We start from the raw sequence: 21,861 nt of genomic DNA on the forward strand, positions 1-21,861 counted from the left end.
GGGTAGGAAAATACAAACAATTTCAGATAATATCATCTCTGGGAAGGGAAAGAGATTGGATAGAGGTAGGGGCTGGCTGCAGCTATACCTGTATTTTCTTTTCATTGTTTAATCTGAAGCAAATATGTCTAAATGATAAAACCTGTTAAATCTGGGTAGTAGGCATATGTACTTTTCTGTATGTTTGTAAATTTCATACTCGAAAATTTGAACTAAAATTCAATTAGGGCGGGTTTCAAGTTAGTCTACTCTTAAAAAAGCAAAATAAATCCTGCCAAAGCCTCAATAAAAGAATTACTAAATGCTTCAGAGTTCTGTTAAAAGCATTTACAAACACCTGTTTATCTGATATGGTTCTAATATTCTTGATGGTAAGATGTTTTATTCATCTCCATCTCCTCAGTACTTAACAGTGTCTGTCACAGGTTAAGACTTTCAAATGTTGGAGGGGAGTGAATTAAAAATAAGAAGCAATGTGTTCCAGGGATATATACCTGTTGAATATAGCAGGGCAATTTTTTCCTGCTTTTTTTCCCAGGATAAGTTGGTCAACCTAAAACACTGTAAGGCTAATGCATATAAATTAAATTTATCCAATCACTTTAACACCTTTTTTAAAAAGTCAACAATATTTACTGAACACATATGTTAACTATGAGAGACAAAAAATAATAGCTCATGGCCCCTTTCCTCAATTGCTTTCTAGTCAATGGAGAAACAAGTGGAAATAACTAACAAAATGAAAAGATTATAATTAAACTGAGCCAAAAAGGCACAATAGGAATGACTTATATGCTGAATGTTTTATAACAATGGCAGCACATATGTTTGTAAAGCAAATATTAACAACTACAATGTATTTTGAGTTTCCACAGAAAAACTCAAGAGAAACAGAGGACACAGAATGAATCTGAAACTTTATTCTTCTTAAAGAGATGTTAAAACAATTGTATGATCTTACCTGCAGTAGCTGAGATGTATTCCATCTGGCATCCACATTCTTTTCCAAACATTTCTTTAGAAAGTCCTTAAAATTTGAAGACCTTCAAAATAAAGTTTAACATTATAAAATAGAGTAACATTCTATTTTACTTTCTTCTTATTATAAACAAATAAAACTGCTTTGATAAATTATGCTCAAGTTTTATTTTGTTGTAATAATACTAATTCAAAATAAGAAAACTAATAATGGGAATATTAAGATTTTATACTACTTATTCATCTGTAAATACATGTTAAACATCTATGTAAATAGGCACATGGTTATAGTTTTGAGGTACAGCTATCATGTCAGTTTGGATGTACTATGGCCCCCAAAACACCATTATCTTTGATGCCGTCTTGTGGGGACAGATTAATTAATATTTTTCATTAAGGTGTGACCTTTTGATTAGATGTTGGTTGGTGACTTTGATTAGATAATTTCTATGGAGGTGTTACCCCACCCATTCAGGGTGGGTCTGAATTAAATCACTGGAGTCATATAAATGAGCTGACAAATGGAACTCAGTGCAGCTGTGAGTGACATTGTGGAGAGAGCAACTGAGAGTGACATTTTGAAGAGGAGTGTGACATTTTGAAGAGGAGCTGCAGCTAAGAGAGGACAAAACGCCCAAGAGCAACATTTTGGAGAATGCCATTTTGACATGCCACCTGGGAGCAAGCATATGCAAGCCACATGCCTTCCAAGCTAACAGAGGTTTTCTGGACACCAATGGCCATCCTTCAGTGAAGGTACCCTATTGTTAATGCCTTACCTTGAAGACTTTATAGCCTTAAGACTGTAACTTTGTAACCAAATAAACCCCCTTTATAAAAGCACCCATTTCTGGTATTTTGCAAAACAGCAGCATTAGCAAACCAAACAGCCATATATTCACAAGTATGCAAAAATCACAACAATTCTATTATGTTAAATTCCACAAATATAAATCAACCACATATATAGCTCACTTTCTCATAGTACAGAAAGTGTTTTTTTCATGCAGAACTTAAATCACTCATATTTTAAAATACATATGAAAAGTTAGTTATAAGAGTTTGTATGGTCTTTAAGTCTTGAAAACATACCAAAATTCAGTCATTTAATTCATATAGTCTTGGTACTATGTAGCTAAATTTAAATATTCTTGGAAATTTGGAAGAATAAAACATCAAGTTTTGATTCTTAAAAAGCTTTGTTTATAGAGTAATTTTACCATTTTGATGGCTGTGCTAATGTAGGGGGCTCAGATTTTGCTATTTTTAGCAGCACTCGCATTGGATTTAATTCATGATGAGGTGGTTCTATTTCAGCCATTTCTATTAAAGTGACACCCAGCGACCAAACATCAGCTTTATAGTCATAGGGTCTGTCTTTAGATGTTTCACACATGACTACTTCAGGAGCCATCCTATAAAGAGAGAGAACTGAAAGTTAAAATGGTTAACTTAATAACAGTGATTGCAAACCACATAAAAGATAAGCAGTATAAACAGTATCACCAATTATTGGACAAAATCAATGAGTAATAATTGATGACATGACTAATAATGTAAATTCAAAAAACTAAATACATACCAATATGGTGTGCCAATAAAGGAATCTCTTCTCTGAATTGTCCTTGTGTTTTTAGCTGATACTCCAAAATCCGCTTGAAATAAATATACAAAAGCATTAATGGCAGCTTTTAAGTATAGTTTATTGCATTTCACAGGGGTGGGGAGGGTGGAGAGGGTGTACTTTGTCTTTAATAAGACCACCCTTATTAAGGGGTAAGCTACTATCCTAATCTTGACCACTCTTTCTTTGGCCACAAAACTGCTTAAAAAAAAAATCCCATCATTAATACAAGTAATATTTTCTTCTTTATATATCTTAGATGACAAATTCTGCAGAATCGAAAAAAACAATGGTAACTTTAACTTTAAAAGAGACCATGGTCTACTACTTCAAAACAAAAAACAAATGCCAACTAGTGCTACATGTTGCAATTAAGTTAACATACATAAACTTGTTTCTCTGTAGTGTAAAAAACAGAAATTATACCAAAGCAGTCTTTCATGACTAATATTACAAAGAAAAACTTGTGAACTACATGTTTTCTCATTTAAATTATAGAAAACAGCAACATTATGGTCTTATCTGTTGTTAACCCCACCATTTCAGCTTGAGAGCTCAGACAACCATTTACAGCAACATAAGGTTGCCATTACTGCATAACTACCTCATGCCATATATACATAATTTTTAAAAATTTCATGTTTTACAAGTGGAGAGAATCTCAGAAATGAATAAATATGAAACATCCAGGATTTGGTGCCGCTGCCCGGAGGCCTGGCACAGAGAACAGACTCAAAAAATGGTAGCTAATATTATTAACAATATCTGTAAGTTTAACTTTGATGATATACTGTTGGTGGAAGTCTTAAAGAATCCATAAAATCCTGCCTTGTATTATAATTATGAGTCTATCATATGATTCTTAAGGGTAAAATTATTTTACATATATGTATATACCCAACAGGGTGTAACAGAAATGGAAAGTTCTCTGTAAGTATCTATGACTTAATAAAGCAGAAATTGCAATTGTTTTAATGCTAGCCAACTCAAAAATATTTAAGTATTCCCAAATCTTCAGTAATATATTTGTTAAAATATACATTGTTTTACATAAAAAATAGTTCCTGTAGTCAACTAAAATTTTAAAACATTTATAGACAATAAAAGCACGAAAGAAAAACATGCCCAAAAAATGAATCAAAACTATAACATACTATTTCAAAATGAGCTCCAAGACATAAAAAAAATTATATATGATATAAAAGAATAACATGTTAAAGACAGAAAAACTCACAAATGAAGTGACAGAACTCAAGAAAAAAATTATAAATAAAAGAAAAAATCATTTTAGAAGTGAATACTACTCTAGAAGAAATGCAAGAGCAAATAAACACAACAAATAATGTCTTAAGAGGACGAGAAGGAGAAAGGGAGAAGAAATTTTAAAATAAAAAGAAAACAAAGAAAGATAAAAAGAATTTTGGAGGAAATGGCAAATACTGATGATAGGCAAAGAAGACCCAACATACAGATAATTAAAGTCCTTAAAGAAGAAAGTCAAAGCAATGGAACACTATAAATACTTAAATCTATTAATTCAAAAAAAATTATTGAAAAATAGATTTGAATATCATAAGAGTACAGTATTTATTAGAAAAAATCTGGTAAAATTATTAGTCTTTCAAGAAAAAAAAAGAGCACATAACTTACAAGGGAAAGGAAATTAGATTATTAGACTTTTCGACAGCAACACTTTATGACAGAAGAAAACAGAGTAACATATTTCAGTTACAAAAGAAAAGAAACGTGAGCCAAGCATTTTCAATCAGCAAGACTGATCTTCTAGTATGAAGGGCACAAACTCAGTTTGTAAGAATTCAGAGCTCTTCCAGAAGTAACTACCAGAAAATGAGCTTCAAACAACCAACATGACCAAAGAGACATCAACGTAAGGACTGGTGGTGAGCAGTACACAGAGAAATGAGGACTAAAAGGGAAAAATTATAATTTGTAATGCTTTTGTGACCTGAAAATACAGATACAGAAACCACCCCTACCAAAATAGGGGTGTACGTGATGGATATACCACTATAATATCTAAGATTCTTTTGCTACCAAAGAACCAACCAATTTTTTGCCCCCTTGGGGGCAATATCACTCCCATGAAAATGCATGCCATAAATAAAATATAAAGAAAAGAAAGGGATGGAGGGGAAGCCTGTAAATTAAGAGACTTAAAGAAAAATCAGGTTTTAAATATGGGCAAGTCAAAACTCCAAGGTGTAGAGATGAAAACTGGGTGATAGAGCCATAAAGAAATGCAAGGAAATTATTACTATAAACATCAGTATAATTTTACTTTTTGTATAGGGAGGGGCAGTGATTGAGATGCAGCACATGGGAGACCTTCTGGCAAGGCAAGCAAAGTTCTTTTTCACCTGGATGGTGGTTACAAAGGTATTTGCCATAGAATAATTCACTAAGCTAAAGCTATACATTTGTTAGTTTTTCCGTATCTGTGTTTGTTTCACAATAAAAGGATTAAAATTTAGTACATCGAATTATATACCATACGTAGTAGAAAACCTGTTTAGATGTCATGACAAAGTGAAATGAAATGGCTATAATCACTGGTATCAACATGGCCTTTGAATGAATATAGTTTGTCCTTTCAGTATCCTTCTAATGTACATAAATTTAGACATTGGCAATAGATTTCTTATTTTCATATCTTGGATGTACTTAAAGAGGGATATATGTTTCTTTTATATGTGTCAGATGAAATTAATTAATTTCCAATCCAAAATACACATCTAATTCTTCTTATGAAGTTACTGTTCATTTCCTCACTGTTAACAGCAAAATTTAAAATTCCAGTCCTTATACTCCTTTTAGGAAAACCTTTTCAGACCTAAGGTTACTTTGTTAGTTTAGCCAAAGTACTGTATCTACGTAAAATAGAGTATAAAACTAGACATGGAAAAAAGAACTCACTAATCATGAGTTTTGGAAATGAAAATGCATTCTGTAAAACTAGTTAGGAGTTTTAAATATTATATTATATTCTAAATGTATTATACTTAGAAGTATTAAGGATATATACAAAATTTTAAGGGAAAAATATCTTTAATCAGTCTTTAAAAAGCTTGCCTTTTTGAAAATAAAAATTCATCCATTTTTAACTTTCTTTTTAAAGCGCCTTTAATTTGGGTGCCTTTCGGAATCTAATGACGTTTGTAAAAAATTAAATGTTTCACATATTTGAGTAGCAATAAAGCAATATTAAATCACATATATATGGGGGTAAACCTCAGAGAACAAATTCTAATGTTTATTTTAGGGAAATAAACTTACCCAATTTAATATCTCCATCTAAGGTAAAAAGGATGTTGCCCGCCTTTAGATCTCTGTGGATGATTTTATTATCATGTAAGTAGTTCAATGCCTCTAAAGTCTGTTTGCAAACTACTTGGATTTGGGACTCAGTTAACGGTCTCTCAAGTTCTGTCAGGAAAAAGTAAACGTATCTGCATTTTTATATGGTCAAAACACATCAGCAAGCTATATATCTATCATCAATGTCAAGGATCATATACAGTAAATTTGTTTTAGAAGAACTAAATATCTACAAAGATTAATTTCCTGTATATTACACCCAATATTTCATTATAGAATTTTATTATAACCATTCAAGAATATAAATAAAGTCATTTCTCAATTTATTTAACTTTATTCAACAATAAGATATATGTAGTAAATGTTTTAAATCCTCTTATTTTTATTAACTATAATTTAAGATAGTTAAAAGGCATTTACCAAGCATCACAGCATCCACTGCTCCACCTGCACAAAATTCAATGAGGATCTGCATACAAATAAAAATAAAAGAGCATGTGTCTAAAATTATATTGAGTTTGAGTATTTTTTCTTCAATTTAGAAAAAGAAATAAAGGAATAGCTATCAAAGAATCTAGATTATGGAAACAATATTATGCTGAACATGAACATTTTCTTTATCAAAAGAGTTAGGAGTCTTAAATGATATACAGTTGAGAAAGCACAAAGAAAACATATTGCATATGTACGGACATTTTGTTAATGACTATTTTTAGCATCCCTGCTTCTCTAAAATTTCCAGGTACAGAATTTTTATTTAGTACAGTATTATATATCCACTTTATCACCATTGAAAGATTTCATTACTCTCATTTTTAAGACAACTAGTGTGCTTTAAGTGATTAAAAAAAAAAGTTTTTTTTAACTTGATTAATAGGAACAAGTCCTGAAAACATATATACACACAAAAGCTTCAGATCCCAGCTCAACGATCACTTCCTGATGGATGCCTTCCTTGACCTTCCTGGCAAGATATAATAGTACCACATACCTCTCCTTCTTAGCTCTTATCACAGCTGCAATTTTATACTTATTGTGAAAATTTCTATCACTCCTTCTAGATTATGCTTCACAGTCGCCCCAATTTTTATTTTGTAATCGATCCAATAAGGATCTTACTAGTTTATTAAATTGTCTAGGAGTTCATTTTTACTATAATCTCTGGAAACATCCTGCTAGAGTCCTGAAAAGACCACAATAATAATTACATTTAATTTTTAAAGTTAACATATTTTAACAAATTATGTAGCTTCCTGCTTTTTCCCCCTTTTTATAACACTTTACTTTTGACAGATGCTCACTAATTTTGAATTGTTTTCAAATTCATTATATTATTTGAAAAATAATTCAGGAGGTCAATCATTATGAGTAAATAGGCTCATAAAGGTTAAGTGACTTCTCGAAGCTGCTAACTGGAAGAACCAGGATAAAAAAAATAGGCATTTCTTGTACTCTTTTCTCATACCACTTTGCTTCAAGGAGGAAAACTAAGACTGCATTAAAAAAAAAAGCCATCCTGATTAAATTAGAGCTGGTACAGAGCAAGTGACTGGCTACTACATTTATTAATATTTTATTTCTCTATCTGTGCCTAATATTTTTCACAAAATAATCAAAATTTATACATGCAGCCTTAGCCAGTACATCATGTACTAAAGTTGGGCCTGATAATCTAATAGATAAATACTTAATATTTTATATTTTATTACATGATTTGCAAAAAAGTTTAGGGTGAGAAATTATAAACAATTTCTAGAAAAACAAAAAACACTTGAGAAAATTTAAAAGTAAATGTTTAAATGTCAATTACAAACAAAAAACATGCTATCCAATTTCATATTTTAAGAAATTTAATATCAGGTTTCTCCATTTAGGTCCAATCTCAAACAATCATCATAATGAAACTGATAATCTAAAAAACAGATCTGAACATCTACTGAAGCTGAGGATAATTATGCTGTTAATGATCCTCGGGGCATCATTAGATCAACTTTCATTCTTAAACAGAAGAGGTAATACATAAAATAGTCTTTCATAACTCATAAAGCTCTTTAGGACAATTATGTCAGCTTGGCTACTCTTATGGATCAATAAAAATGCTTACCCAAAGATTGTTCTCAAAATAGAAGGCATCTAGAAGCTTGACTATATTTGGGTGATCACAAGATGCTAATATATCAATTTCAACCATGTAATCTTCAAGTTCTTCTTCAGATTTGGTGTCAATCACCTTTGCAGCCGCTAAAACATTGGTCTCTTTATTCTGGGCCTAAATATGAAAGTATTAGAAGTGTCACACTTAAAATGCATATTTATCTTTAAGAAACGGCTTAAATATAAATATTATCTAATGCATGCCTGCACTGTGCTAAGAGCTTTACATTCACATAGGACAGTGTTTCAAATCACAGGCTCTAGTGAGTCAGAGTGCTAAGGCTCGAATTCTGGTTCTGTCACAATAAACCGGGACAACTTTTTAGTTGGGGCAACTTAAAAAATTGCTCTGTTTTAGTTTCCTTATCAGTAAAATGTACCTAAACCTCACAAGCTTGTGAGACTCAAGATACAATGTATTTGCCAAGTGAAATAAAAATTTTAACATTTAATACAAAGAATGCCTGGTATATATAGTAAGAATTAGAAATGCTGGCTGTAATTATTACTATTATTACTTAATGCTCAAAACAATCCCATGATACATTATTATTATCATCCCTACTTTAAAGGTGGAAAAATAAATTTGAAGAGGCTAAAAGGTCATGTAGCTTATAAGAGGTAGAATCAGAATTCAAATCCAGGTCTGAGTCTAAAACCCTTTCCTTATTTCAATAAATTATTTATTTATTAAATCATTACCCTTTCTAGGCTCTCTGTATGTCAATCAACTTAGACAACTTCCCTCATTATTAGTACTTTAACTTTTTCATTTCCTTTCTTCGGTTGAGTAACTTCTCACCTCCATTTATTACAAATGAAAGGGTTTTAAAATATGTGGTAGAAGCCAAGATTTTTTTTTTGAAAGTTAGGAAGCAAACTTTAAATTACTAATCAGATGTCTTAAAAGACATTTCAATATTATGTTATAATTTCAGCATCTATCTTTTAAAATCCAAAAAAAAATACCAAACTTTTAAAAGCTAATAATAAATAAATGTCCAAATTATAAGGAGACAATTTCACAAAATAAAAAACATGCATATCCAAACACAGAAAACTGAATCAGCCTAAATATCCATCAACAGGAACCTTATATCATTCAATACAGTTCTTCAATGGAAAATCATGCAGCCATTAAAATCAATTAATTGGTTAATTACTATTTCTTAAGATAGAATGGTAGCTATACTTCGTTGAACAAGAAAAAAGGCAACTTACTAAACAGTATGAAAAGTATGTCATTTCTCAAAAATTGTATATCAATTTCCACATATGCAAAGCTGCCTGAGAAATACCAGAAAGATGGTGGAATTTCAGGTGCTTTTTACTTTCTTGGTATTTTTCATACTATTTGGACTTAAAAAAAAATAGACATGTTTTTCACAGAAACAATCAAGTACTAACAATCAAGTACTAACTAATCAAGAATATATAGAAGACTTCTTAGGCATCTATTACCTAACTTTGGAGACAATGATGAAAAGAATAAGCAAAACATGTATCAGCCTGTGTAAGGCATTTTCCTGAGTTGATTATTGCTAAGTTTTACTTTCTTTGGGAAAACAGAAATAAAAAGTAATACGAATGTTTAGGATTGATAGAGTATGTTTTAGAAGATTATTTTATACCAGTAAACCTTACAACTCTAGATTCTAATCTACCATATTTTATCAAATCTAAGATGCCATCTCTTAAGATGCATCATTATTTTATGCCCCACTAATGAATGAAAAACTGCCAATTAAACTATGACAATAGTTTATCACTTAGAATTTTTATTTTATACTTTTAGGAAGAGTTATTTTGGTCATATAAAACTTCTTAATATCACTTTTTGACTCAGAGCTTTCTGATGTTTGTGTTTTGCCACACATTATCATCCTCTGGCTATTAACAGCTCTGGTGGTGCAGAATTTCCTAGAGTGTTCCACTACTCTTTGCAAGGTTTTCTTTGAAGTCTCTGACTTCCATTTTGCAAGTTATAATGCTGATGCTTTCTTGATCTTACCAGAAAGTGCTAACAGAAGATTTTTTAATTGCAACCAGGATTCACATTCTTTCTTCAAAAAGTCCTTAAACTGTTTATTGATTGAAACATCAAGGGGTTGCAAGTGTTGGACACCAGGGATACAACATTGCACAGGCAATGACAGCTATTTCATGACTGCCACCTGGCCAGGAGCAATTACAAGATAGCACTGACTGAAAAAGACAGATCTCAATTTCTGGGATGTTAAAAAGTATTAAAAAAAAAAAAGAAAGAAAGAAAGAAAGAAAAGCCCACCTTATGCCTGATGAAATATGGTGTTAAGCTTGTCATCCTAAGGAAGATATTACAGTTTAGCCAACAATAATTACAATTCACCCCTGAGTCAATCCTAAGAGGAAATAAGCTAGTGAGATAAACTCTTCTCCTCCCACCATTTTAATGTAATACTCTGGAAAGAAAGAGACCAGAGGGGACCCTGTCCTTAGAGAGGGACACTGTAAAATATGAACACTAGTAGGAGACCAAGGATATTTATTGTGGGTAGAGTTAAAGTCATCCTGTTCAGATGATGCCTGCTTCTGTTGATGCCTTGAAAGATTTTACAGATTTGTCTTTTACTTGTGAATGAAATGGCATGAAGTGGGGGAAATAACCAGCACTAGACAAACTCTAAAATTCCTTATACTAACACATTCTGTTATTCCATTCTCCTAGATATAAAGAACAAACAAAACAACAAAACACAGAAAAAAAAAAGAAAACAACAAAATTTACACTACAAAATATAAAGAATACAAAATAAACAGATAAAAATAAAGTGAGGACCTAACAGAAACAGAGACAAAAAAAAAAACGAAAAAAACAAAAAATGAAACAAAAAACGAAAAGAGTCAAATGATTCTTGACAAAAGTGCCAAGATAATTCAAGGAGAGAAAGGATTAAAAAGAACAATCTCATCCAGCTAATACCTAGAAGCATGAAATTCTTTAAAAAAAGAATTAACTTAGCAAACACTGCCTTATACCACAATCAAGAATGAAATAAAAAAGTATCATAGATACTAGATGTAAGAGCGAAAATGATAAAACATCTAAAAAACATAGGAGAATAATCTTAGTGGCCTCAGCTTTGACAAAGATTTCTTAAACATAACCACTTAAAAAGCACTGCCTTTAAACTCATAAATCATCAATAAAGCTTGGCCCTTTTACATAAACAAATAAGGGCTGCAGGAAAACTTAAAACTTACCTGAATTTTCTGTACTGGTTTCAAGTTCTAAAAGCACTGTAAAGTGAAAAACACACCCACTTACATTGGGGGAAAATATTTTTCACATATAGTAACCATACTATAATTCTAATAAAGAACACTTTAAAAATAAAATACGTATTAAAGAACTCTAACAACTCAAAGAGGTTGTATAGGGCAGTGACCCTCAATCCCTTTACCAATGGAGAGTGACCAAGAAAGGCAAAAGTCTATGCCCTAAGCCACACAACACAAGGAAAAACTACGGAACAGAACCAGTGCCCTAACAACCCAGGGAAAAATATTCCTGCCAATTAAAATCCAACTCAGTAAAATTCTAAATACAAAAAGACCATCGGCAATCCTATTTGATTATCTAGACACTAAAACAATGAGCACACAGGCAAAAGAAAAAAAGCTCCATAGAATTAATCACAAGGGAAATGCAAATTAAACCCACAAGAGATACCTCTAAACACCCACTAGAATAAGCTAAAAGGTATAAAGACTCTGTATGTACAATATAATGATAATGTGTCGAAGAACCCAAACACTCATAGAATGCTAGTGGAATGTAAAATGATATCAAACACTTTGGAAAACAGTATGGCTTAGTTTCCTAAAAAGTGGTAAAAATACACCTAACATATAAATTTACAATTATTCCACCCCTAGGTATCTACATTTTCCAAGATATAAAGAAATATATTTTAATGCAAAGACTCATCTGGAAATGGAAAGACCAAAGCAGCTTTGGAAAATACAAACTGAAAACAACAACAAAGGTTTTAGTCAAACAGAAAGTGAGAAAACAAACAAATCCTAGGATATCCATAACATACAAAAGTAATCTAAAAAACAAAGAATTTAAGGAGAGAAAGAGAGAATATTAAAACATCACAATGATCACGGGGATTGATTTTGTTGATCTGGATGATCTGATCTCAAAATAATTATGCAGAGTGCAAAGGTAAGCTTCCTCAAGACCAAAAAAGTACATTATATATTGTCTATGATATAATTAGATACATTTTACTATCATATTTACAAAATAAATGGAAACTAAAATTCAAAACAAATCTACAGTGCACAAACAGCTACACATTACAATGAAGGCAATGGTTACAGCTAAGGAAAACATAAAGAAGAATAGAACACCCCAGGGAAATCTGTTCTGGGAAAGAAAGGCTGACATAAAAGTCTACTAAGGGATGCGTGACTAAAGATGCAGCCATTATCTCGACTATGATGATGCTTCCTCACACATGACATATATAGGAGCCTCAAAACTGGACCCAAAACAGTACCCAGACCCAAAACATGTGAAAAGTATCGCATGTTAATTAGGACCACAAGGTTAAAGATAAAAAGGTAACATGAAAATGATGCCGGTAGCTAAAGGAACGTCAACTAATTCTGGAGGAAGGGTTATAGCTGATCAATCCATTGTATAGACCTTGACTATGAGCATTCAACTGAAGAGCAACCCAGAGCACAGTTAACAGTAGAAACTAATAAACACATGTTGACATTGACTCAGGACATGCAGGGACATGGAACGTAAGCTGGTTTAAATGTATCAGGGTCTCCAAGAAAAAGCCATATTCTAAGATGCAATGGTTCTTCTCGGGCAGACATAACAGTGGCGATTAAGTTGGAACGTTTAGATTAAGTTTTTTGCATAGGAAAGGACAATGCGCACCACCCAGACTGTAGATGAGAACTGAGCGGGATATTGAGCCCATGTCATCACCAGTGACACCACCCATTCAGGGTGGGCCTTCATCAGTGAAAGAGACATATATTATATAATGAGCTGACTCAAAGAGAAGAAACTGAGTGCAGCCGTGAGTGACATTTTGAAGAGGAGCAAGCTTGCTAGAGAGGAACGTCCTGGGAGAAAGCCATTTTGAAACCATTTTGAAACTTTGGAGCAGACGCCAGCCACGTGCCTTCCCAGCTAACAGAGGTTTTCCGGACGCCATTGGCCATCCTCCAGTGAAGGTACCCAATTACTGATGTGTTACCTTGGACACTTTATGGCCTTAAGACTGTAACTGTGTAGCCAAATAAAACCCCCTTTTTATAAAAGTCAGTCCATCTCTGGTGTTTTGCATTCTGCAGCATTAGCAAACTAGAACAGAAGGGAACCTCATTCTTCACTGCCCTCAGAATGAAGCTGATGAAATAGATTCAGAAGACAGTACTGAACCTCCACCTAAAAGGCTTTGTTTTCCTCTGAGGATGATCAGAGTATTGATGATTCTACTTGAGTATCAGCTGTTGCATTTCCTCTTTCAGAAAATGACCAGAGCTCTGAGGTGACCATGACCATCACCACAGAGGTGGCAGATGATGAGATTACTGAGGGAACTGTGACACAGATCCAGATTTTACAAAATGAGTAACGAGACGAAATCTCTCCTTTGGGTAAAGAAGAAGTTTCAGCAGTTAGCCAAGCATGGTTTACAACTAAAGATCAAGATTCTCTGACTAACAAAGGACATAAATGGAAGCAGAGGAGGTGGTCAAAGGAAGAAACTTTATTTTGATGAACAATATTGAATGCTAACTCAAGGCACACACCTGAAGAAACTGAAAAGCTAAAGGAGCTCCATATAAAGCACGGCAATGACTGGGCAACAATAGGAGCGGCACTAAGAACTAGTACATCTTCCATCAAAGATCGGTGCTGACTGATTAACGATACTTGCAACAGGGAAATGGACAGAAGAAGAAAAGAGACTTGCAGAGGTGGTTCATGAATTGACAAGCACTGAGCCTGATGACATAGTCATACCAGGTGTGTCTTGGGCAGCTGTGGCTGAATGAGTGCATAGCTGCTCAGAAAAGTGGGGCACTGGGCGGACCAAGGAAGATGAAATCAATCTCATTCTCAGGATAGCCGATGGAAATGACATAAACTAGGATCTATTAGCCGAGGGATGGAGCACCACAGTGGCTTAGAAGCAAACGGTGGACCATCAAAAGGCAGATCACAGACCATAAGGATGTTTTGTTCCCTGTCCTAATAAAAGGTCTTAGACAGTTACATGAGAACCTAAAAAACAACCCATCACTTTTGGAAAATAAATCAGGATCTTCTGGAGTTTCAAACGGTAATTCCAATTCCAGTGTGGAGCATGTTCAGAACAGAGATGCCATGACGGCACTACAGATTCCTGTCCAGATCACCCATGTTTCTTCAACAGACTCCCCTGCTGCTACAGTTGAGTTGGAAACAATAACACTAAAGAATGGAACACTACAGACATTTGAGACTTTTCCATCTTCCCATTTGCAGCCCACTGGCACTCCAGACACCTACCTACTTCAAACAAGCACAAGCCAAGGTGCCTTTTTCCCCTAACCTCTAGTCCCACAGTAACCCTGGCAGCTACTGTTTCTGTTCTCCTGAACAGTTCATTGTTCATGCTTTATCTCCAGAACATTTGTGGAACACAAGTGACAATGTCACAGTGCAGCATCGCACACCAAGAGCCATCAAACTGTTGCCAGAGAACATCACTTCTTCCACATCCCAAGCAGAACTGACGGTAGATAGTGAATATACCAAATCCAGCTATATTCAGCCAGCTGATTTTCCTGAGCCTCCAGTTGCTATAGAAGCAGATACTTTCCCTGATGCCATTCATCAGCCTAAGATGACTGTAGAGCCATCATTTAATAATGCTCATGTATCCAAATTCAGTGACCAAAATAGCACAGAACTGATGAACAGTATTTTGGTCAAAATGTAAGAAGAAATCTCTGACATCAACCTTAAGCAAGAAGAGGACTCACCCTCTGACTTAGCCAATGCTTATGTTACTGAGGATTTAGAGTCTCCTACTACAGAGGAACAAGTTGATCAAACAACAAAAGATGATGAAACAATTCTTATTGTTCCTTCACCACATGGCTTTATCCATGTTATAGATACTGAATCTGTCTTGTCTTTGGTAACACTAACAGATCCCATACTCCAACATCATTGAGAAGTATCACATATCATTGGATCATCTTTGGGCAGTTCTGTTTCTGAAGACTCAAAGGATGTGGAGAATTTGGTAAACTGTCATTAGGTAATTGTTTGAAACAGGGAAGTTCAAACAAAGAATCCATACTGGTAATTGCAACACCTCCAAAGACATAAGAGCAATCCCAAGAAGCTTAATTTAAAATTCCTCTGGCATTTAAATAGCTACACTGCTAAAGCCACGCACACTATTGCTACTATGACTTTTACCTCTAAATATATCACTTGAGGCCCAGTTTTCTGACAGTGTGAAGTTGAATGGAGTATGGGGTTAGAACTCCATGGCTATGGTTAGTGTTAATTATCAGTAGGGAATTTCATTGACTTCACCTACTGAGAAAAGTTTAAAATCACCAAAGCTGAAATACTCTGATTTTAAAGCAGATCAGGCATGGCTCTCCAACCAGTCTCAAGTAGGTCTGCCTTGTTATATTTCAGAGAAGTCAAATCAACATGGTCTAGAGCTTATCAAGTTCCCTTTTTCAAACAGGTTAGGCATCAGTAGTCTGAGACTTGACCAGCATACAAGTACAGAAACCTAGGGAGGTGATTGTGTGGCTGTTGCTTTGGTTTACCCACTGCTGGCAGTGGGAGCTGATTTAGGCAGGGTAAAGAGGAAACCATTAAAATGTTTAAAAAAAAAGTCACTACAGGTTTTTTTTATTACTTTTAAAGGGAATATGGATGAGGGTAGTAACAAAACCCACCAGAAGCTAAGTAAGCAGAATTTTCACCAGCTCAGAAAGCACTGTCATTAGTTTCCAAGGTTAAAGCACACTGAAGTAAAATTAAACGAAAGGGAGAAGATGGTAATGTTGCCTACCCCTTACTACCATGACCGTTTATTACATATTTTGCTACATAAATTACCCAGAAAAAAGTTGAGGGTTTGCCATTTATTTAGTGCATTAGCTAGTTGGGGTATAGTGTATCTTCTCCCTTTCTGGCAATTTAGAAACAAAATTAGCTTCTATAATGAAAGGAAACAAATCAAGAGTCATTCCTATGCTAGAGAAGGTTTAGCCAAAACGAGCCTCTAGGGCTTTTATGAATATGACCCCTAAAGAAAAGTCACAAAAAACCTTGTATAAATTATTTTATTTATTCTTATAATTAGATCTTCACAATCAAAGTTGCCTTTTCACTGTGTTGTGTTAATGTGAAATTAAGTTGTAGTTATAAGCAAAAGTTGGTTGCACAGGGAACAACAATTGTATATTTGGTTTAACAGAAATAAAAGAATATTTGTCTTAAAATGCAAAAAAAAAAAAAGCTCAAGAGTTGATGTGCTCATCCCGTTTCATTCCTCTACCCCATACGATCAACACCCTATCCAGCAAGAAGTTAAAATGGTCATTGCCCAGATATCCCTGAAGATTGAGAGAATGTTAAATGAAAGGGAAGAGATGCAACTAAGAAATTAGGATTTAACAAATGATTATGACTCCTGACTCACTATATAGATATTTCTTTTTAGTTCCTAGTGTATTAGAATAGCTAGAAGGAAATACCAGAAATTGTTGAGCTGTAACCCAGTAGCCCTGATCTTTGATGACTGCATAGCTATATAGCACAAAAAAAAAAAAAAAAAAAGTTGGTTGTCTATGTTTGTATGGATCTACTTCTGAATGTTTTATTCTGTTCCGGTGATCTATATATCTATCTCTGACAATACTACACTGTCTCAGTTAACCTACCTTTACTGTAAATCTTAAAACTGGGTAGAGTGCAATATTAGGGGTCAATGGTAGGGGGTGGGGAAAGGGAAATGGGATGTTTGGGGTTTTCTTTTTTCTTTTTATTTCTTTTTCTGGAGTAATGCAAATGTTCTAAAATTGATCACGGTGATGAATGCACAACTATGTGATTATACTGTGAACCACTGATTGCATACTTTGGATGGATTGTGTGGTGTGTGAATGTATTTCAATAAAACTACATTTTAAAAAGAGTTGATATTCTAAAATCAATTCATTCATTTAACAAATATTTATTGAGTGCCTTCAATATGTCAGGGGCTGTTGGTAGATGCTGACAGTCCACAAATGTACAAAATCTCTCTGTCTTTGTGGCACAGTCACTAGGTAAATAAATTAGAGCATGTACTACTGATTATTACTATAAAAATAATAAAGTTAAGGTAGAAAGAGAGAGAAGGAGCTGGAGGGGGTAGAGGAAGGGGTGACCACAGAGAAGAGGTCACAATTTTAAATAGGGTAGTTTAGTTAGGCCTTATGAGAAGATGAGATTTGAGAATATTAATATGAATAAAATTCAATGACCATTTTAATGCTTTTTGAGCTATGTAGTTAAACTGGAAATTCTACAAAGCTATAGAGTCAAAAAATCTCAAATTATCTCAAGTATGCTATTGTACATAACAGTTACTGTTATGCTATTAGATGATATTAATGGATGACGTTGTTCACTGAGCAATTACTGTGCATCAAATACTTGTTCTCTGCACTCGTCATGAATTAATTTATTTAATCCACAGACTTTTGAGGAAGAGGAAGCCAGCCAACAGGTGCTGATATTAAGAAGGGGTATGATGATACTGGTTCTGTGAGCGTTGGATAAGCTACAAACTGAATTCAACTGCTGTGACAGAAAGGAACTGCTGCTGCTGCCATAGAGAAGAACTGTCTATAGAGTGATGCTCAGAGTAACAGGAAAGTAGACAGGGATCCCACAGGAAGCAAAGAGAAAGGTACTAGTCACTAGTCTTTTCTTCCTTCTCCTCCTTGCAGTCTCCTTCTAGTGCCTCCTGTTTATGAACCAAAAAGTGAACAACTGGCAAGGCAGAAATGTGATCTGCAAAGTCTTAGAAGCAGTCAGAAATGAGAATACAGGTTAACAGGCGCCAGGATGGGGGTAGGGAATGGGGAATTAAGGCTTATTAAATTATAGTTTCTAACTAGGTTAATGGAAAGTTTTGGTATGGATGATGGTGATGGTAGCACAACATTGTGAATGTAATTAACAGCACTGAATTATACATTTGAATGTGGTTAAAAGAGAAAATTTGGGGTTGTATATATGCTACTAGAATAAAAATTTAAAAAACAAAAAAACAAAAAACATAGGACAATACAAACAGGGAATCTAAATGTACAACATGGAATATGGTTAACAGTAAATTATTAAAATGTTTTCATGAATTGTAACAAATGTACCACACTAATGCAAGGTGTTACTAATAGGGTGATATATGGGAATTCTGTATTTTATGCATGATTCTTCTGCAAATCTACAACTTCTCTAATAAAGAAAAAAGAAAAAAAAGCAGAGTATAGAAGGGTGGGTTTTGAGCTGAGAAACAAGCTTAATAACTGGCACAATCCTTATAAATCCTATGTGAACTACAGATGAGGGAACTAAGGCACAGAGTGGTATTAAGTATTTGGTAATAAATACCACCAGATCTTTATACTGTAAAGTCACCTTTTTTCTTTGTAATTAATGAGTAATTTGTAGGGTGATACTTTGAAATCACGTGTGTATCTGTTCCTCAACAACCATTCACAAAATGCTTTTAGCATCCACTGATAATCCTTGCCTGAATTATTACAGTGTGGTTGCAAAATAGTGTCTTTTTCTAATTTTATCAACCTTTATATATTAACTAGCTTGCATTCTTCTATTAGGCTACCTTTTTGTTGTTCATACTTTTGTTGTTCAAACTATCCTGAATCCCTTGGAATTTCCCCATTAGTTTTTGAGTACACCCTTGCTTTTTGATTCAAGATATTCCAGGCTCCTTTGGGAAAGAAATGACTGGTAGGGAAGCTTTCACTTTACAATTTTATTATTTTTGTACTTTCCCTGCACCAGACCTGTAATAAGACACACCAACCAAGTCTTGGTTCCTTTTAGTAGGGAATAGTATTTAGAAACCATGAGCTAGGAGTTCAAACTGAAACCTTCAGTTCAAATACCAACATCAGAGGGTTTCTCCTCACTTCTCCCCCATTCCAAGTTTGTAACTCCTTTCTCCCACAAGAAATATGCTTCCTAGGAGCATCATTATAATTTCTCATTTGCTCTGTCCTACAATATATACAAAATATTTGCAGAATGGTCACATTAATGCAACTACTACTAGTAACAACCTACTATAAATAAAGTTCAAGAATTCTTTCCCATTCTTTTCACCCTTTGAATATATCCCATTAGAGCACTAGAAGCTATTTGAAGCCATTTTTCTTTATGATTATGTGATCAATTTGATATAAAGCTGAATTCTTTTGCATATTTCTGTGCATGAGTGTTTATGTATATATTTATATATACGTGTGTGTATATATATATTTTAATAGGCATTCATATATATAACCATATGCATAGAATTTTACCTAAAAGGATACACAAGATATTAATACAGCAGTTGACTTTAGGATGAAAGGTCTGGTGGGGAAAGGTTTTTATTGTTTACCATTTTTTGTACTGTTCAAATTTCCTGACTATATAGTTTCACTGTGATTTTTTAAAATTGTTAACAAAAGTTACCTGAAGAGTGGAATTATGAGTCATTTTGATATTCTTCTTTATAGTTTGCTATATTTTCAAAATAATATTTAAATTTGCATAGATAAAATATATTTTATATATGAGGAAATAGCACCTCACATCAAACCACAGAAAAAAACAAATTTCAGATGAATTAAAAGTAAAATTATTTTTAACTGAACTATTTTAAAAATCTAGAAGAAAATATAGATAAATATTTATCTAATTTCTGGGTAGAGAAAGCTTTTTCTAAGCATGAAAGAAAAAAATGCAAAGTAATACATTCACAGATTTTATAGAATAAAGAACATTATGTCTTTATATCAAAAAACACCATAAACTAGCATTATGAGAAAATAACTGCAACATCTATATTAAAGTGTTAATTTCCATAGTACATAAAAATACTTTCAAATCAACTAGAAAACAATTATATTAGAATATGAGTAATTAGATTATATTTTAAATGTGCAACCTCTCCAGAAATCAAATAAATGGAAAATGAAATAAACAGATATTCTTTTTGCCTATCAAAAAACAAATATCCTTTTAAAAGTATAATGGCTAAAAACAGTTATTCTTTTAAAAGTATAAGAGCTAACAGTAGAAAGGGCTCAGGAACAAAAGCACAGACACAGACCATAGGTTGTTTAAATAGGTATAATCCATGTATAAATGTGTGTAAATACACAAAAAAAATCTGGAAAGATATACATGAAACTGATAATAGTTTTATCTAGGGAGAGAAGATAAGATATATATATAAATGGAGAGAAGAGAAGAACAGTAACTGGGGCAATGATCAAAGGAAACTAACATTAAGTTAATTTTTCTAATAAATAGAAAATCTTTCTACAACTGAAAATTAATGTTAAAATAAACTTGTATAAACTTTCTAATTAATTTCAGAGGAAACATTAATAAATGATACTTTATTCTGACCTATCAATTCTACTTCTAGGAATTTATCCTAATGAAATAATGAACATCACAGAAACATACCATGTGCATATGGATATATGATGGAAGCACTGCAAAGCAGTATAAGAAAGGACAGTCTTTTCAGTAAATGGTGCTGGGATGACTGGATATCTACAAAGAAAAAATGAAATTGAACCCTGACCTTACATTATAAACAAAATTTAACACCAGTTTAATTACAGACCTAATGTAGAAGGCAACACTATAAAACTTTAACAAGATAATGTATGAGAACATCTTCATCACCATGGGTAGGGAAGGATTCCTTAAGACAAAAAGCACTTAACCATACAGGGAAACAATTGATCAACTGGGCTCTATTAAAATTTAAAATGTCTATACAAAAAAAGACACCATAAAGACAGAGAAAAGACAAACCACAGAGTGAGAGAAAAATATATGCATCACACATAACTGACAAAGGATTAATATCCAGAATAAAGAACTCCCGTAAACCAGTAAGAAAAAGAAAGAGAATCCAAAATATTTTAACAAGCACTTTACAGAAGAGGAAATCCAAAAGGTCAGTAACATATGAAAAGGAGCTCAACTTCATTAGTAATCAGGGAAGATACTACTTCATATCCATCAGGGCACACACTAATAATAAAGGGGGCAGCAAATCCAAATGTTCCATCAAGATGATTTAGAGATCCAAAATTAGATATGGCACATTAGCCTCCTGGCCAATTCTTTCAGAAAATTTTGGCAGCTTATCCCAAAATGAATTATGTAATATTACTTTATCACTGAATATTAGTAAGCCGTAACATAGATCTTTCCATTTTAAGTGACCTAGCCACACTGTAAATTCCACACCACCCAATATTGGAAATAAAATATATCTGCTTTATAAGGAAAAATAAAGAATGATATCCTGATTTCTACTTTCTTTAAACTTGAGATGCTATAAAGAGAGCATTCAAAGAAATAAACATTAACTTTGCTTACATTTGTCAAGTGATAATATAACAAAAGAAAAGAAAGAAAAGATTCA

General features: G+C 33.3%; 1 protein-coding gene and 1 pseudogene across 2 annotated transcripts in view; one reads left to right on the forward strand and one right to left on the reverse strand.

The window, feature by feature from the left end:
* SLK (STE20 like kinase) overlaps positions 1 to 21,861 on the reverse strand; it is a 59,970-nt gene that overhangs the window by 26,329 nt on the left and 11,780 nt on the right. For both annotated transcript variants that reach the window (XM_037804379.1, XM_037804380.1), the window contains exons 2-7: positions 8,043 to 8,207; positions 6,359 to 6,407; positions 5,897 to 6,046; positions 2,561 to 2,633; positions 2,199 to 2,393; positions 962 to 1,043 (exon numbers count right to left, since the gene is read on the reverse strand). In XM_037804379.1, the coding sequence (XP_037660307.1) occupies positions 962 to 1,043; positions 2,199 to 2,393; positions 2,561 to 2,633; positions 5,897 to 6,046; positions 6,359 to 6,407; positions 8,043 to 8,207 (714 nt within the window). The remainder of the gene's footprint in view (positions 1 to 961; positions 1,044 to 2,198; positions 2,394 to 2,560; positions 2,634 to 5,896; positions 6,047 to 6,358; positions 6,408 to 8,042; positions 8,208 to 21,861) is intronic.
* Positions 13,481 to 15,420, forward strand: LOC119510191 (annotated as a pseudogene).

The sequence above is a fragment of the Choloepus didactylus genome, chromosome 15 (genome assembly GCF_015220235.1).
Source record: "Choloepus didactylus isolate mChoDid1 chromosome 15, mChoDid1.pri, whole genome shotgun sequence".
In the NCBI taxonomy this organism is placed as follows: domain Eukaryota; kingdom Metazoa; phylum Chordata; class Mammalia; order Pilosa; family Megalonychidae; genus Choloepus; species Choloepus didactylus.